General features: G+C 45.5%; 1 protein-coding gene across 1 annotated transcript in view; it reads right to left on the reverse strand.

Moving 5' to 3' along the window:
* The window catches only part of CTNNBL1 (catenin beta like 1), a 47,263-nt gene that overhangs the window by 7,701 nt on the left and 20,906 nt on the right, over positions 1 to 18,656 (reverse strand). Inside the window, exons 10-13 of the mRNA XM_064730184.1 lie at positions 17,922 to 18,070; positions 13,240 to 13,421; positions 4,975 to 5,072; positions 3,866 to 3,946 (exon numbers count right to left, since the gene is read on the reverse strand). Of these exons, the coding sequence (XP_064586254.1) occupies positions 3,866 to 3,946; positions 4,975 to 5,072; positions 13,240 to 13,421; positions 17,922 to 18,070 (510 nt within the window). The remainder of the gene's footprint in view (positions 1 to 3,865; positions 3,947 to 4,974; positions 5,073 to 13,239; positions 13,422 to 17,921; positions 18,071 to 18,656) is intronic.

An 18,656-nucleotide genomic window follows, 5' to 3' on the forward strand; every position in this document is an offset into this window, starting at 1 on the left:
AGCTGAACACTGACTGAATTATCTAAAAAAAACACTCAAGAAAGACAACACACTCACTCCTGTACCATTGCTCACGCTCCACACTGCACACCGGCTCATTGGCTGCTCTGCTCAACAGTGCTAAATTCCTGAGCAGAAAAACATCCACAGGCCAGGACTCTGAATCTCCAGAGCAAGAAACAAAAGCCAGGTCTGCTCTGTATTCTGATCCGAGCACGGCGATCACAGGAGCTGGATCCAGGCAGCCGCGGTCTCGATTACACAGCGCTGGCGGCTCCAACAGCCCCTCTCAGCAGAGAAGATTATTTTGTGCCAGTAAATTAAGCAGATATGAATTAGAAGACAAGTACAGTTTTAAGGTGCCTTTTCACAGTCCTTTTTTTTTAAACCACAGCCACCCTTTCAGTGCTAGTCTGCCTGCAGTACAGTAGCAAGCAGCCCCTTTCCCACTTGGACTCTCTTTCAAAGCTGTCAGTCGCTAACCTCCAAATGAGCGCTCAGGTGCCATTTCTAATCTGCCAGCAATATGTGCTGAGATGCCCCTTGCTGATGGAAGAAGACAGCAATAAGATGGGCTTCTGTGAAGCTAAAATGAGCTTCTCTCACACTAATGAGGCAGGACTGACAGGCCTCGAGGTGTCAGGTAGAGACTCCAAGCCTAAAGATGCGATGGATGTGCCAGTGCTGTACCAAAAATCACACTGCTCCACACAGGCACTGGAGGAGATTTCTGCATCCTTCTCCCTCCTCATCTATCACTCACCTTCCAGCACACACTGCACAGCTGGGCAGAGCAAAAGGATACTGATCAACAACAAAGAACACCCAGGATCTTGGTTTTACACCCTCACCACGTGGAACAGCAAGGCCAATCCAGGTGGGCAGAAATGAGCATGTACTAAATAGCTGTGCACCAGAACAACCACCACAATGTGTCTCTCACTCTTAAGGATGGAGTCTCTCCCCTTAGTACTTTCAGTCTTTATTACTGAGGAGAGCTAAGGGATGCAAGACATGCTCAAGAAAGGCCTTTAGACCACAGAGCCACACTCACAGCCATCACGTCCTGCCGTTAGCACAGCTCCAAACAATTTGGTCTTTCTACACCAAACTGAAAGGATGGGCTGAAACAAAACCCCACCTGTTATCCTCACCTGTGGATACCTCACTCATCCTAGGAGTTCCACTTCTTTCTCTCAAGGATGGAGTGGCTGAGCTGTACCACAATTAGCATGTAATTTGTAAGTCATTATAGCACAAAGTGTCTGGTGAGAATATTTTATTGAATAAACCTGATGAGCATAATTTTCTGTGGAACTATAAAAATATTAAACTATCTCTTGTCATTTCCTACCATCTTTAGAGATCATCAAGGCTATTGCTGCCACCCATAATTATACCTCATTTTAGAGAGAGGTAAAGGCCACAGGATGTTGCACCGTTTCCTACAGAAATAATTAAAGAAATTGAGAGGAGAACAAGATATTTTCATTAACTAAAAACTCTGAGAAAAGTGCTAAGATGGGCATCAGGTGTTGGAGACAATGCTCTCATGGACTTTGCTCCTGGGTTTCCCCTGGCAATTATGATAATCACCAGGTTATCACCTCTGAACCTTTCTGAACAGATTCCACTGAAGCAAACAAAGGGGTAACACTAAGAAGGGGCTCAATGACCTCATCCTGTTTCACATTCTAAATCAGGGTGTCACAATCTAAATCAGGGTGCAGATTATTACAACTGTTCCTCCTCAAAACAGAAATTCCTCCCCTCCCTCCCACCCTCAACTATTCCCCTGCCATCACTGCCATGGACTGAAAAGCAGGGCTATAAACCAAATCACTAAAATAAGCCAAGCTAAAAGAAATAAAAAGGAGGAGAACTACAAGAGCAGAAACTTCTTATGCCAGCTGCACTACTAAAGATAAAGCACTCAGTCACTCCTTGTGTAAGCAGCTTTTCACTCCTTGTAATGCAAGACTTACACCAGGATACTCTGTCCATCAGACTCAGATCTCAGTCTTGCTAGTGTAGGCTGAACCTGTAAAATCTCACCAAGTTTCGTTTTTCCATGGGGCAGGGAAAAAGGTGAGGACCTTTATACCACATTTTAGGGGTACCATGTCCTCTACTGCAAGGGAAAGGTTAAAAGCCCCCCCCAGTGACAAAACACCATTTCTAAAGTGTTCATACAATCCACCTCAGTGATTCATGTGCCACAACAAGAACAGTAAAGTGTCCCATAAATCCTGTCACAGCCAGACAATGCCATGATGTGACAGACAGAATGATGGCTGTTGCCTATTTCTGTGAGGGGAAAACACTTGAACAACTTCAGATCTCAGGAGATCATGTCCCACTGACCATCTGATGATGCTACAAAATAAAGCAAATGATAATTCTCCAAAAGTGTTCCAAGCTAGGAATGAACTTGAATATCATATTTTATACATGTTGTGGTTAATATGTTGCACCCATGAGATGCTTCTGCCAAATCCTATTATTAGTTCTAATAGAAGGTAAAGAATTGAGGTCCATTTATTTTGGATACAGGAGGAGAATCTGACATTCCTTAGTTTTACTTCTCTTATGCATTTAGTAGACACAAATGGGTTAATATTATTAATTGAAAAGCTTCCACAAAAGCATCTTCACACTCAAATTCCCTCCACTCCTGCTTTGTGCTGGCTGTTTGCTACAGATGTTAACGTTTGCAGGCTGCTCCAGGGTGTTCCTGGACAAAGGGCACATACCCTTGCTCTGCACGTGGTATTTTAGGGCTCTGTACAGGCAGCTTCAACAACAAAGTTTCAACTGAAAAAATCCAATCTGATTTTTGAGTCCTAAAGCCCCCACACCAACACCAAAGCATAAAGAATAAATAATTTCTTGCCCTGTCCTGAGGAGGAGGGACAGAGCATGGAAGGAAAACAGGAAAGGGTAAACGCTGTTTTCCTCCAGGCCACCGCTCAGTAGTGCCGCTGCCCATATGGAGCCTGAGTACTGGCAGCAAAAGCAGCTCCATTCATCACTCCCTCCCGTGCCTCTTTGAGCAGCAGCAGTGCCCTGATGCCCTCGGAATGTTTGGCAGTGCCTGGAGAAGCAGCCTTGGCAGCGGGCAGGCAGCTGTTTGTCGGGGCCTGGCGGGGGGCTGCTGCCCGTGGCACGCAGAGCGCGGCGCGCGCGCCGGCAGCTGCGGCCATCGCTCTCCGTCGGTGCTAATCAATCTCACACCCTCCCCAGCACTGATACAGATAATCTTGTGGGAAGCTGGCCAAGCTGGCTAACAGCTCTGCAAGCTGCTTCCTGACTCCAGCCGCTCGTTCCCTTTCAAAAGGTCTGTTCCAGCCTCAGTTCCAAGAAAGTGCTGTGCGGTACCAAGGCTCGTGTCACTCAAACGTTCACTGCTGGTGTGCAGAGAGCACACAGCCCTTGGCTGCTCCTCAGCCAACTCATCAACACAGACACTTTCTCATTGCTGATCACAACTCTGCAGACCAGGGTAGGAGGCCTCACACATTATCATGTAATTGTCTCTCTGCATTTCACCTGCTCTCCATCTGCCAAACCAAGCAGGACTGCAGCCAGGTAAAAGCAAAGGCAAATTGAAGCACAGACAGACTTAGGTACTTCTAATAAAATTCACTCTAAGAGACAGCCAGAAGCACTTATAGAGAAATCCTTGGCCCACTTTACCTGAGACTACCTGGAACTTGGAAAGTGAGGTAATAGGATTAAGAGGAACAGCACAGGTATGAGGGCACACCTGAGAACAGTGGCTGGCTGAGCCAGAAGGCCTGTACAGATGACATGGCTGTGCAGAGGTGTTACACACATGATCTGGCAAAACTTGAACAATACATACGTGTTTCTCCCCATCAATCTTCTTATCAGCTGCCTGCATTGCATCCAGGTACTTAAAATACAGTTCCATCAGCCGATCAACCTGCAAGGGCAGAAGAGAGAGACATAAGCAGGAAAAAAAGAGCAATGCAATCATCTTTAATCCTTCCTGCAATTTTGTTTTCCTCTCAGCTTCAGCCTTCACAAAGCAACAGGCAGCTCTGTGCCTCCTGGGAAGGAACATGTTACAGAAGGAGGGTACAAGTGCTGGTTGGATGAGCACGCTGGGGCTGCAGGCTTTTGGATGTCATCCTATATGGGAACACAGTCCCATCAGTGCCAGATAAATGGCAGCAAACAGGCACGTGTCCCCAGCTCATTCTCTGTGCTGTGGTCCTCCAGGCTCCTGGTTTCCCCAGTGGACCTGTCTATCTGTGCTGGATGTTCCAGCTCTCCCAGTCTCCTCTGAATTGTGTTAGGGCAGCTGAAATCCTGTCTAGTAATTATCTACAATTGGTAGAACAGGTTATGAAAAACACCTTTAAAACACACTAATGAGGAATACTAAGGAACTAGTATTTTCCCAGTGGCAGAATTTACAAATCCCTTGGGATCCCTCGTTTGCAAAAGCTATTTCTTTTCTGCAAAGCTTTGATCTATCCACCACCATGTAAATATTTTGGGAAGAATTTCCCTGAGCAAACACCACTAAAATGAAACATTCTAGGAGAAGAGTGGAGAGCATTAAATGTGTACCATAGCAACTGCTAAACTCTCTGCAAAAGAGCTTCACCAGACACACCGGCACCTTTCCACACTGTCCTGATCTCAGAGCCAGCACAATGTAAAACTGCAGATTGTCTTCTAGGGCCATGTTTCAACAGAGACACAACCCAGGACAGAACTGTCACTCCCACATGCAAGGGCACCAGAAAACAAGAGCACAGGGGATGTGGAGGCCACGCACTAAATGTCCAGTTTTGCAGTTTGTAGACACAATGTGAATGAGAGAACAAAGGTCTGTGACAGCAGAAGTCTCTGCAGGCAGGTAGGAGGATGGTTTTTCTTGCACCCTGGGCAAGAACCCTCCCAACCTGGCAGCCCAGAGACTGAGACACATTCAGCACTCACCTTCTCACTGTCATTCTCTGTGAATTTATTCAGTAACCGTGTCCTCTGCTGCCCTCTCAGGTTTCGCAGAAGGGAAGCCAGGATAGAACAGACATGTTCTAGAAATACAAAATGAAAATTGCAGGCTGAGATCAGGATGAGGAGCTTATTTCCCTCTGTAACAAGCCATTAAATTCACTATTAACACTCCAGCACGTTGATAAGCAGAACCCTGGTTCCTTCCCATCACGGTGAGAGGAGAGAGAGCAGCAGTGAGAGCCACAAGCCGTGTTTGCAGGGAGCAGAGTCAGCTCCTCATTCCAGCCACAGTGAGGTCTCCTCCTCCTCTGCCTCAGGGACCTAAAGCACCTTACATAGTGCACAAGTTTCACTCTGGTTTTCTCCTCTTTTGTGCCTAAAGGAGCCCTGGCCAAAACCAGCACACAAATGACCCTCAAGTCACCAAAGCAGGGACAGCTACTGAAACAAGAGAGCTGGAGAAAGGGAATAAGTGCACACCTGCAGAGACTGAAGAGGTATGAGCTAGTGGAAAAATTCTCAAACCAACCACTTTCATCAATGAATATAAATGGGCCACAACAAACCAGAAACGACCAAATAAACATGTTTACAGTCTTCTCAATTGCACTTGGGGGTCATATTTTTCAGCACAAACCAAGGAGACAAGTAAAATTCAAGGCTGCAAGCCCACAGGAGACACTTGTGTCAATGTCTCACCACTCTGAGAGGTGACTGAGCCACTCTCCTCAAGCCCAAGCACAGCAGTGCAAAGCAAAGGAGAAGGGCTTGAATCCCTTTCCCTTTCCAAACCAGTCAGTACAACTTCCCTCCAGCATGACTACATTAAGCACAGACCTGCTGGTTTAGCCAACCTAGCTTCTCCAAGATATACTCACTGTAATCTTGCTGATTAAGACTGATGAAAATTAATGGCCATAAACAGTTCCTCAGTCATGGTGCTAGGGAGCAAGGAGGCCTCAAGATTTGACATTTTCAGAGGGGGAAAAACAGCGTGCTGAGGAGAGGGATCACCATCTCATTGCTGTCACACCATGCATTTCCTCAGCACTGCCCAGCCCAGAGCAGCACTGACTGATCAGTCCAGTCCAAAGAACCAGTGTTTGCTGGGAGCTCCTGCTCCCAGCTGCCTGGGCCATGGAAGGTGAAGGCAGGCAGGCTGCCTGGCCAGGGTGCCTGTGCTCCCTGCTGCACGGATTATCTGCATCCTGCACAAGGGCAGCACCATGAGAGGCTGCACAGGCACACCAACACCCCCCTTTTCATTAGCTGCTTATAAATGGAGCTTCCTTTTCGAAACAGATTTCTGCCTGAGGTGGTGTCAATTTTTCATGTTGCAAGGAGATTGGGAGCGTGGCTGGCAGGAGGAGCAGCAGATAACAGGTTTATCGGGCGGCCGCACCGCGCGGCTGCTCCGTCATTCCGACAGCCCCACGGGGCTCAACGATGGCTGGGGGTGGCAGAGCACGCTCCCACTGCACACAAACTGCTACTCCACTAAAAGCTACACCAAATTAACTGTTGACATTAAAAGCACTGTAAAAACCTTCAAGTTCTGGCAAGTTTTCATTTTCTTAAGGAGAAAAAAAATCATTTTGTTGAATTTCTTTTTTCTTTTCTTCCCCATATATGCCAACATATGCTCTGCTGGTTTAGGAAGAAGTCAGCGTTCTGTATGTCACACTATTTTTTCCCCCCAACTTTCTTTTTTTGGAAGTGTTGATGCAGCATTTTAGTAGCAGTATTCTCACCAATGATCTACCTTCATTGCTTTTTTCCAATATTCCTTTACTAGGAAATGTATTTTAGCTATCATTTTTGCTTTGGTGGTTGTATGCAGATATTTATCCATTTTATCAATAAAATCTTTAAAACTACTGACAAGTCTAAAGGAGCTGACACAGAGGTTTTGAGAACAAGGTTGTTCTTTCAACATATCACTGCACAAAATCCAGGAAATACTGTTGCCTAGTCAAAATGTTCAAAGAAATATTTTACAGAAATATTTCTGAACTATCTAAACTGGTTTTTTATCAGCTTCCTGAAAAATAACACACAAGTGTGTTTTATGTCACACCCCAAAATCAAGGTTATGTCTGATAATGCAAGTCCTGGCCCAATAAATACCAATATCCACAGGCAAGGACACTGGCCAAAATGAGGGCAAAGCTTGATGGAATGAGAGGCTGAGTCTATAATTCAGTGGATTAAAGTGTTTGCACAGCCATGGGAAGGGAGAAGCACCAACCTTGGGGTGCACGTTCCCACAGATGGGGTCTCACCATTTTACCATGGACTGACCCAATCTCCATCTCACATGGGCAACATTTGAAAAGCTGTAATCACAATATTTGCTCAGGGTTGGATCTCCTTTGGGAAACAGTGAGTTGTTGATGCTGTTTTGAGTCCCCAGAACACAGAACCTGCAGCTGCCTGGCTTTGATCTCAGTGCAGACAGAGGCCATGAGCTGTGCATTGCCCCGGGGTGAAGCCACAGGCAGCCTCCCTGCTTCAGAATATTCTGGGAGCTTCTCCACGGGAATGTAACACTCAGCCAAAGTCCACATCCCCTGCACAAAAGGCATCACTTCCAGGGAGGGCACAGACAAGGCCAGAGGCAGAGGCTGCAGAAGAGCCCTATTTCAAAGAATGAATAAATGCGATTCCTTTGAGAAGCAAACACCAAACCAAGCTGTGCTGAAGCACCACAAAGGTGCCTCCACAGAAATAACAGGTACCAGCTGGCAGCTACTATGCATCAAGAACAACTTTGCTCATGCAAACATCCCAAAAATCCCCTAAATTCATGCATGTGAGAAGATGGAAGGCTTCTCTCACCAGCCAGCAGCACTGCTGCTGCCCCATAGCTGGCTCACCTGCAAGCCCTGCCACTCCCCAGGATCCCAACCCTGCAGGGCACCACCCCAGACACACCCCAGGCTCTAGGAGGTCACATTCCATGTGCTTCCTGCAGCAGCACCTGGGTCCTGCTTGGCCCAGCATCACCTCAAGCTCTTGGGAGCTTTTCCCTCTCCAGACAGGCACAGAGGCTTCAGCATGCAAGCAGTGTTTAAAACACCCTAATTAGATCGATCTTGACTTCAGCTCGGCGTGTTGGAATACAGATTAATCTATTCCATGGCTGGCACTGGCAGCTGCAACAGCAGGAGGTCCTGTCAAATCAAGCTGTAACACTACACTCCTCTGCTTTTATTATCCCCACCCCATGCTTTTTTTTTTTCTTTTTACATCTCATTATAATGGACATCTGCCTGGCAGGGGAGGAAGCTCAACAGTGAGGAAGAGGAGGCAAGCATCATCCTGATGGAAGGGGTCAGTGGGCAGTTCTGGATGCCAGACCAGCAGCTCATTGGAGGCCAAGCAGGATGATCTCATGAACCCAGTAGAACATATTTAAGAGCCTTCTGTCTTGTAAAGAACACTTAAAATAAAATGTAGTTTTTAATTAGAAGCAGGAAAATACTAGAAAAAAGCAAGCCAGCTCTTTGAGATACTCCTACCCCTCCTAGGCACATAACTCTGTTGCTTCAGGGCTGCTTCAGGGAAACTTGGATGAAGCCACTGGTCCATGCCAACATTACAGGTGGCACTGGGACATGCCATTCCAGTGGTGTAGCATCTGATAACCTGACTTGTTGCCACGTGCATTAATAATCTACCTTTCAGAAGAGTAACCCACTCAAGTATCACTGCATTTTGCCAAGAAAAATCTTATCTTAAAATACTGAGAACAAGCAAGAAACACCAATTTTATGGATGGGTGAAGGGGGGGCCTGGGAGGGTTGGAAAAGCTCCACATGCAACAGCCCTGGTGAGCTGGATCCAGTCATCAAGCTGAATGTAAAACTAAATTCTTTCTATTGACTGAGAAAGTTTATTTTTCTGATGTTCTTGCAACAGAGCACGCTCACTTTAATTGAGATAAATTTAACTCTGTTCTCAGCATCATGGCTCACTCAAATCACAGGTTCCTGTCAGAGGGTGATGGTGAAATAACAAATTGGCATAATAAAGTTCTGCTTAAACAGACTGATGCCTTCCCTGGGTGCTCACTCCTCAAGACCACCAAAAGAAAAACATTTTTTGCTGGCTGGCAGAGGGTGCTCAGTTAATAGCAATAACTCCTTATCAGGCCATGTTTCTGCTGCTGCCTTTTCACTTCCCCACGCCCAGGGAACCTGGCTGTGAGGCAGACATTCATTCCAAGGGCTCTGCTGCCTTTAGTGCATGTCACAAAAGACTAAGAGTATATTTACTAAGAAATGGGTTTTGTTGTTGTTTTCAAAGGGAGGGTGTAGCTGAGGATCTCCAAAAGAGGCTTTGTTATTGACAGAGGGCAAACAAGCAAAACACCCCAGCAATAGGAATTCTCCTTTGGAAACTGGCTGAACTAATTCTCAGGTTATCAAATTAAGCATTCCTAAGTAAAACCGACATCTAAGACAAGAGAAGGCTTTTAAATGAAGATGAATTGGACAAACATCCTTTTATAGTTCATTACACTCTCCAAGTGAGCAAAACTCAGCTGCAAATAACCATCCTGAGAAAGAGCAGGAGGATATACAGCCTGTCGAGCCAGCTATGATTGCTTCACTACAGACTCTCTAATTCAGGAGGAATTTGTGTTTTCTCCATTTTTAGCTCACTGAGACTGTTCAAGAATTTTAAACCAGCATCCAATGCTGTGACTTGACTGTGCTGAGAGCTGCTGCACCCTCATGGACAGGGGGACACCCCAACTCTCAGCACTGCAGCAGGAAGGTTTTTGCAATGTAGATGCTTATATAGCAACCCCCACTTTTCAAAAGCCACAACACTGAAGTGTTATTTAAAATCTTACCCTCTATTTATGCCAAGAACCACCCAGAGGCAGATTTCTGTGCACTCCCTGCAATCACTGACATTAAAGGGACACTGCTGTTCAACCAGCTCACAATACACAACCACAACACCTCCTACACAGCCAGGCTGGTTCTCTTTGTGGCTGTCCAACCCAGCTGGGCACTCACAGGAGTACTGCAAATCCACAGACACAGGAGAACTCTAAGCCATTTCTGTCTTCAGCTGCAAAATATTTCTGCTCTGAGTTGCTTCACTGCCTCAGAAAAAGGGAAATTGCTTCCAATGAGTTTTTTCTCCCAAATCTAATATCCTAATATAATGATCTGTACAAACACAGGCAAAATTCAAGTGTAGATAATGGGCACTCAGTTAGACACCACAGGCCCAATCTTCAGGCTCAGATCATCCATAAAGATGGTTAAGAAATTTTTCCTTTCTTTTTTCCTAATTACATAGTGTACATAAAGCATAAATATGTGCAGTTTGGATTTAAATTGTTCTCAGGCTCCCTAGAGTAAAATAATTTTTAAACACTGACAGTGTTTAAAATGTAGCTAACCAGCACTGACACCTTTATGCTAGCATTTAGAAAGGAAGAAATACATTACAGAGAAGTTACTTTTATCAAATTTAATTTGGATTATAAATTTCTGCAATAAATAAAAGCTCAGCAAGTCACATTGAGATTTTTTTTTTTTCACTGGGGTATTTATTATTTTGTCACATTCAGAACACTGCCTTAGAGACAATAAAACAAACATGGTTTTATAGACTATCTCTTATGTAAATAGCAACACTGCTATAAAATAAAGACAAGGGGATATTTTCCTACAAGCATCAAATACCTACAGAAGATTTGGTGCTCTGGAGATTGTGCATTGGATGTCCTGGGAGAGGTGAAGCACCTGGAGCCACAGTGGGTGCCAGGAGCCCCAGCCTGGTGGCACTTGAGCCACTGCACACAAAGGGACAGAGGGACAGGCAGGACAAACCCTTCAGCAGAGCTGTTTGGAGCCTCACCCAGGGCTGGAGCATTTTAGCAGGGCTGGCCTTTAGGCAGCTGTAATTAGGGCCCAGGTTGCAGAGCCCACTGAGGATTTTGTGTTTTACAGCACAGCCCGGGGTGCCCTGCCCAGCACCATCCCAGCAGCAATGCAGAGAGGGCAAGCACAGCCCAGCTCCTCAGAGCTGCTGCAAATAAACACTGATGCCACTGCTGCAAAGCATTCCAAAGAATCCTTTAAAGGAACCTCTTCCTCCATTTGGCATACACATGAAAGCTCTCCTAATACAACATTGTTCTAATTAATTTTTTTTTAAAACCGATTGAACACAGGATAAAGTTTTTATGAGAAAATATGCAGACTGAACATGAGAGTTCCTTTTGATCAATAAACAAAAGAGATAAGCAAAAAGCAGCATGTTCCTAGGACCAGAACAGCACAGAGGACACCAGTTCCATCATGCCACACCTGCACCATTTCCCTTAAGGCCAGAGGCACCCAGAGCCTGTGCCAGGTTCCCCCCAGGAGCAGCTACTGCATGGTTGGGGCAACAGTGAGCAGAGTAAAGCACACACTGTGCTGCTTACACCGTGTCAGGACAGGCTGACAGCCCCCAGGGAACCCTGCTGAACATCTCTATTACCTCCTGTTGTTAGAAATTCACTAACTCACCTGCCCAGTGATGCAAAACAAAGAAAATTGGACTTACTACCACAGCCTTTTAGGGAGAGTTTATTTTAATAGAACTGATTTCTGGACTCATCTTAATGTTCTCCATTTCTTCAGCATGATAATGAGACGGAGATGTGATACAAAACCTGTTTGCATGGATCACTTCATTCTCCTGAGGCCAGATTGCCTTTTCATGCTATCACAGAAATAGTCAGGAACTGACCCTGTCAGGGCTTTCCAGACTAATCCTCACAGCAGCCAGGACTGCCCACAGGTATCAACTGCAGTCTCCAGAAGAAGCAGATGAGACAGAGATTAGCTCACTTTCCAAAACTGAAAAATTAAGTCAATGGCATGAACCACAGACTCAGACTCTACCCAGAACCTCCCATTCCAGCTTTCTCTCAGTAAGAAGAATTAAACAAACCTCATTTTCACACTGCAAATGAAAATTTTTAAACTTCCCCTAAATCCATTGAAGCATAACTGTGTATTTTATTATATAAACCTGCAATTTTATTACATAACCTACAGAAACCAAACCTAGCTCTGCAAGTCCATTGAATAAACCCCAGGCCACAATTTCCCCCTCACCATGATCTATCCAAGACAAGCAACACAAGGCAGATAAAGCAACCAGAACTGTCAGCAGGTGTGTGAATTGCTCTGGGGTTGGTGACAGGTGAGCCCCAGCTCTCCACCTGTGCCAGGAAAGCAGCCACTGCCACACATGCCCAGCCCATGCCACTGCCCATTCCTTGTCCCCAGGAGGGAGAACAAGCAGCTGTGCCCAGCTCAGCAGCTCTGCCAGAGAAAGGAGCTGCTCAGTCCCAGCCAGCACCCAGAGAGCTCTGCAGGGACAGCACCTCCCTCCTGGCCTTGGGAGAACACCTGAGTCCCACCTGAGCAGCCAGGACAGTCCCAAAGCAGGGGATTTGGGTTTCAAGCTCCCATGTTTTTGCTATTTCCTTCCACTTTCCCTTGGCTTGCTGCAGGAGTTCAGAATGGATCCCAAGTGTATGTATACCTCTTCAGCTTTTGACAATATTCACCCTCTGTAGAACTGAGCTGAGCAATGAACTGGCACAAAACCTTAAGCATCACTGGCAGTATTTAAAGTTTCTTCCATAGTCTATTTTGTTTCCCAACAAAATGGGAAAGGCAGTGTAACCAAGAGCAGGAGGGACTGACCACTCAGCTCAGTGTAAGGTCCCATAGTAATGGTAGCTTTACTCCACAGCAGATCTCTGTTAAAGCAGTTTTTCAGGGTAGAGAGTTAAAAAATATAAAAAGGAAAAAAAAAGCAACTTCAAAAGCAATGGAGTTTATTTCTGCAATGCCTGATGTTCATCCAGTCACACTTCAGTGCTCAGAGCCATGAAAACACTGCTTTTGAGGTGACATTTGTAGTTGCCTCATTACTCTTTTCAAAAGAGTTTTGCATCAGAGTAAGAGCTTCAAACAACAGACTCTACAGGAGTAAAATAACTTATTAACAGCACATGAAATGGAATTGCCAGGAGCTGCTGATACCAAAACAAGCAGGACAAGTGTGCCCTCAACAGCCAGCTGTGACAGGAGCAGCAGGCTGGACACCCAGAGCTGAAAGAAGATGGGTGCTGAGCCCTTCCCTCCTCCCTGCAGGTTCTTTTCAGACACTGGCTGTCCATTCTCCATTGCAATAAGAAGGATCTGGAAGCACACCTACCTTCGTGTTCTTTTTCAGTTGTTCCAACCTTCTTTATCTTTTTGGGTGATTTCATGAAGAGAGGGAAGATGGTTCTCAGCCCAAGGATGTCCACAAACTTGTGACAGTTGTCTGTGCCCTCTGGTCCAATCATGGCGTGGTCCAGCACCTTCAGGGCACTGCTGCGGGAAATCTTCTTCTCTCTGTGGAAAGAGGCAAAGGAAATTGTACAGGGACATGAGGAGCCTTGGAGCACCCTGCTTTACAGAGACAAGCAAAGGAACATGACAAAATGAAGAGTCTGAGCACAAGCTCTAAGCAAGATTTCTCTTCTGGAAGCCAAAACATTGTATCAACAGTAACTCTTTTCAAAACTGTGGCTGAGAATATTGTCTTGGTTATTTCTTTTTTAATGTCTTTTATTTCTTTTTATTTTCTGTTTTTATTTCATTTTATGGATTTTATTGTCATGGTTTTATTTTCTTATTTCTTGGCTACTGAAGAAGATATTTTTCTCACTCCTTTACAAACACTGGCACAAAACAGAAGGGGAGGCTGGGTTGGGTACAAAAGGCAAACACTATCTCCAAAAAGATCAGGATTGCAGTCTAAAAACAGTTTAATTTAATAAAGGAGTAAGTTTGGTGGGCACAGCTGGGTCAGTTTTAATGAAATCCCATCACCAGGAGCCACACAATGGAAGGAGGCTGACAGGCTCTGGGCTGCTCTGCTTTAATGCCAGTTCAGAATGTTGATGGTGGTAACTCACACCAGTAACACAGGGATGCCCTGAAAATGATCTCCAGCTGCCCTGTACCTCACAAACCAAACCAGAGGAATTTATAATCCATCCAGGGGAAAACTGAAACTGAACTGAAAAACTGCTCAGTAACACAGCCCAGACCAAGTGAGTAGGAGCTAACATGAGCTTGGAGAACATAAGCCACAGTGTCCCCAGAGGCCAGCCTAGCAGGACATTCCCTCCAGGACAGGACAGTCACAAGCCTCAAACCTTTCACCCCAAGCATATGCCAATCCCCTCTGATCCTGCCCAGCTGCAGACTGAGCCACCAGGACCCCATGTCCATCAACAGGGGCTCCTCAAAGCCTCCAGAGAGCTGTGGAAAACAACTTCCCTGCAGAGACCCAACTTCATGAGCCCCTAACAACAAGCAAACTAAAATACCTATATATGAACACTCCAGAATGAAAGAAAGTGACCCTGCCCAGAGCAGCCCCAGACACTTTTGGCCCCATGGTTGGAGGGCAGAGTGTGGAGCTGGACCCTGAATTCCCCCAGCAACCAAGGGCTGTGCAGGAGGGTGGTTTGGCACCCCCTCATCCCCACTACAGAGAGCTAAAAATAAAGTACTCCTTAGGCCAGATGACACCAGAAATGTTTCCAGGGGAAGTAATTGCATATTGATCAGCATTTAGGAAGGCTGTGCAGGGCTGAGCTCTGGAATATTCATTTGGTTTAAGTTCAGGCTTTTAGAGATCAATAGCTGCTTGCCTGGACTGTCTGGAGTTGATTTTATTTGAAATATTTATTCTGCCAGAGGGCAAGCAGTTTATCTTAGTCTCATCTGTGCTCATTGAAGGAACTTTTAGCTGAACACTAATTCACAGACAAGCAAACATGAGAATCACCAAATACAGAGGGGCCTCAGTGTTCATGGAAACTCTGAATTACAAACTTCATTCACTGACCATTGCTTTCCTCCTTTTAACATCTTTACATCTGAGACAATTCCTTTGATACATCTATTTTTTTTTAAAAAGAGGTGCTGACATTATTTGTACTTTACATATTAGCAGAACATAGCCTTTAACTTTCCAAAATACCAGTAAAAGCAGAACACTAGATTTCCTGGGAAAGTGTGCATAAAATGGTTCCATTTAATTAACCAGAAGATTTAGTAAAGAGACAGCTTATGTTTCCAGGGGTCATTAGGAACAGCAGGGCAAGAAAACATAAAAATATTTTAATAATGATAAAAAAATCTAGCCTGAAATAGCTACAGAAAAGCTTTGGGGAGCCATATGGAGTTGTCTGGTTTCACCTTGTTTTCTGTACAGGAGACAAAAGCTTTTATTGAGGGTCAAGAAAAGTCCCAGCATAGCTGCAGGACAGAACATTTTGTGGCCCAAGTGCTGCAGGTCCCCATGAGCTCCCTGGGCTCTGTTTGTCTCTGTGCATACACATGCTCCTCAGTTCATAGCTGGGAAAGCCACACATCATTTTCCCTGAGCAACAGAGAATGTCCCTGACACATCCCCCAGGAGTGACAGGGCTGCATCTCCTCAAAGCCCACACAGCTCTACAGCCAAAGCAATAACTGCCTGTCAGAGCACCAGGAGCTGACAGGACAAGCCCGCTTTCCTCTCTTTTGGCTAAACTGCAGTCAGGTTACTAAGGCAAGACTGAGGGAATGAGCACTAAGAAGTACTTTCTGAACTAAAAAGAAAATTTAGTTTAATTCTAAGGGACATTTCTAAACTTTCTACTGGTGGCTGCTACCTTGATGTGACATTAAATAAATGGTGTAGAGATGTAAATTCAATAATTATCTATAGCCCTGCTCTCATTCTACTTCCAAACTTCCTCCTTCACTCTTGCTGTCATCAGCTTCATCCCTCTCAACCTGATCTTCTCCCAGACCCTCTGCTCACCTCCCATTACCTGCTTGGTGAAGCCACAATTCCTTCAGGGCCAGCTGAAGTCCCAGACCACAGCACAAGTCCAGGACATGCACATAAGGCACATCAGCCACACTGGGCTCATTTTCAGGCATTACCACTGACCCCCCATAAACCAGGAGAAGTTCACATGATACAACGTTACCTTTTGCTGTTGGCTACACATTTTTAAGGCTCAGTACAACAGAATCCATCCTGTTCTCATGACTATCTGTAGGAATATCATGAGCACATTAAATGCTCATTGAAAGCTGCTGCAGCTCTCTGCAGGTGTGTGTGCACAACCATCAATAATGGAACGACTCGGCTGGATGGATCGGGCAGCACCAGACACAGAATGCTGTGTTCCCCACAACAGTAATGGAGATTCAAGCCTGATATCTTTATTCTCACACAGCTTATCTATCTCACATCATGTCAATACACTTTCAACTTTGTCTATTTGTCCTTTCATCTGCACAGGCTGTGGTACAGTGATTAACCACCTCCAAAGTAAAACCAAAAAATAACAGATCTCTGCCCCCGGCCTTCAGAGGACACCAACAGGAGAGAAAAATACTCTGCCTTGTTTGTGGGCAAGGTGGTCAATCACAACTGAAAGGCATGTCTGCTCTCTGCTGTTTATCATGGAGGTATCAAGGAGATACAGATGTACAGCTTCAGATCACAACTGTCCACACTCACTCCCTATTTACAACAGATTGTGGTCACCTAAGTTGCTCTGTCCAAGAAAAACTGAGCAACTATGAGACCTTCTAAGCACTACAACTAGATTAGAAGAGTTTAAAAAATATAAAATTATCAGCTGTCAGTATAGTACATGCCTGTGGACAGCAGGGACAGAAGCTTCTAGAACAAATTCTGTAAATAGTTCTTTCCCACTGTTACTTTATCAATCCCACTCAAATTGTAGAATCCACAGATTGAGGCCTTGGAAACTCTGTCTATCAGGCTTTGTCCCTCCCAACCCCTTTGCAACTACTATGGGGGGCAAAATGCAGCCAAGGAGAAATTTTCCACTTGTCATAATTTTCCAGCTGGAGTCCTGTGCAGAGAGTGGTAAACAGTAGAGTCAAAAAATGGGTAAAAAGCTCTTAAAAATCCAAATACTGAATCCCACCCACATGGCACAAGAACTCCAACTAATTAGTTCTGCAAGGCTGGTTCAGCAGCTCAGGACTCCAGGCAGAGGGAGGCCTCCCTCCCGCTCTTAGTTTTGGAGCTTTTCCTTAATTAGCCTCAAGAAAACCCAGTGTTCCTATTTGAATAATCCATGTTGGGTTATTTATTCAGTTCCCTGCTGCCACACATTCCCCAGCCCTGAGCTGCAGGAGCTCATCATTCCTGGCTGGTGTTTGCCAACCCACCAGCACACAGCCTGGCACTCTGGGGACAGCCAGACAGAGCCTGCTGTGCCCTCCTGCAGCTCTGGGGAGCCAGACAGCCCAGCAGACACAGCTCAGTGCCAGCCCAGCAAGGAAAAGTGGAGAGAGAGCAGAGAAGCCCCAGAGGTTCAGGGTGTGACAAAGCACAGCACAAGAAATGCAAACCTATGCCCCATTCACAAAAGTAATTTTTGTATCAGCATCCACAAAAATTCAGCATCTCAGAGGCTACACAACACAGTGGAGCCTGAGCTGGGGAACAAAAGGAAAAATGTTTTCCCTAGAGATATCCAAAGGTCCTCTCCTGACCACATAGAGGTTGTTTAAATCTCAGAGGGTTTACTTGACCTACAGAATTCTCTGTGGCAGACACCAGATGAAAGATCTGCCACTTTCCAGCAGCCACTGTGGCAACCTCAGTTCTTAGGTAATAAAGACAAAGACTGGAGATTCCACATCTGAGAAAATCCAACTTACTTACCTGCTGGAAAAAAAACAGAGAGAGAAGACAGACAAATATCCCAACACAGAAGTTTTAAAATAAAACCACAAATATCTAGCTGGAATATGTATTGGCACATCAAAAGCAAGAAGGAAATCACAAGGCTAATGAGGTACCTGAGCATCAGGTTCATCAGCTGCAGACCCTCACCCTTCAGGAAGCGATCACGGTTGGAGCTGAGCATGAGGCAGGAGCAGAGGGAGTCAAACAGGTTCTCCATCATTTCCTGCTCCTCTGCTGTGCTTGGATTGTGTCGTTTAAACACCTGAAGGACAAAGAAAGTAAAATTACCCCCAGATGTTGGGCTGTGCTGTTGCAGAACATGCATGAAGAGTTTGCACCAAAAGCTCCAGCACCTGACAGGGGTCAGCCAGTGATCTCACAGGTCACTGCTGCATCCTCTGCAGCTGCTGCCCTTTGCTGCCCTGACTGTGCACCCACAAATTGCAGCAGCCTGCTGTAGCATTTAAAGGATAACACACAGGGCCTGCAAGGGGAAGGGCAAATTCACACTCAAGCATGTGGATAAGCTGATTATCAGAGATTCCTACACAATTCATACCTGAGGGTGCTGCAGGCAGCACTGCCTGAAGAAACAGAGGTGAGTAAGCAACACACCACCTTCAGCCAGCTCAAACATGGGCAGCCCTGTGCTTGGAGTGGGGCATGCTGAGGATGGACCAATTCCAACCCTGCCTACATCCAACTCTCCATGAAACTGTACTGTAATAATTTAACTTCCATGCACCTCATCTTTACAAAAGGGATTCATCTCACTGACCATGGATGACACCCCACATGGAAGCTATTTGGGGACCATGCCTCACCAAATATGAAGCACTGCTTGGACA

The sequence above is a fragment of the Zonotrichia leucophrys genome, chromosome 20 (genome assembly GCF_028769735.1).
Source record: "Zonotrichia leucophrys gambelii isolate GWCS_2022_RI chromosome 20, RI_Zleu_2.0, whole genome shotgun sequence".
NCBI classification, from domain to species: Eukaryota; Metazoa; Chordata; class Aves; order Passeriformes; family Passerellidae; genus Zonotrichia; species Zonotrichia leucophrys.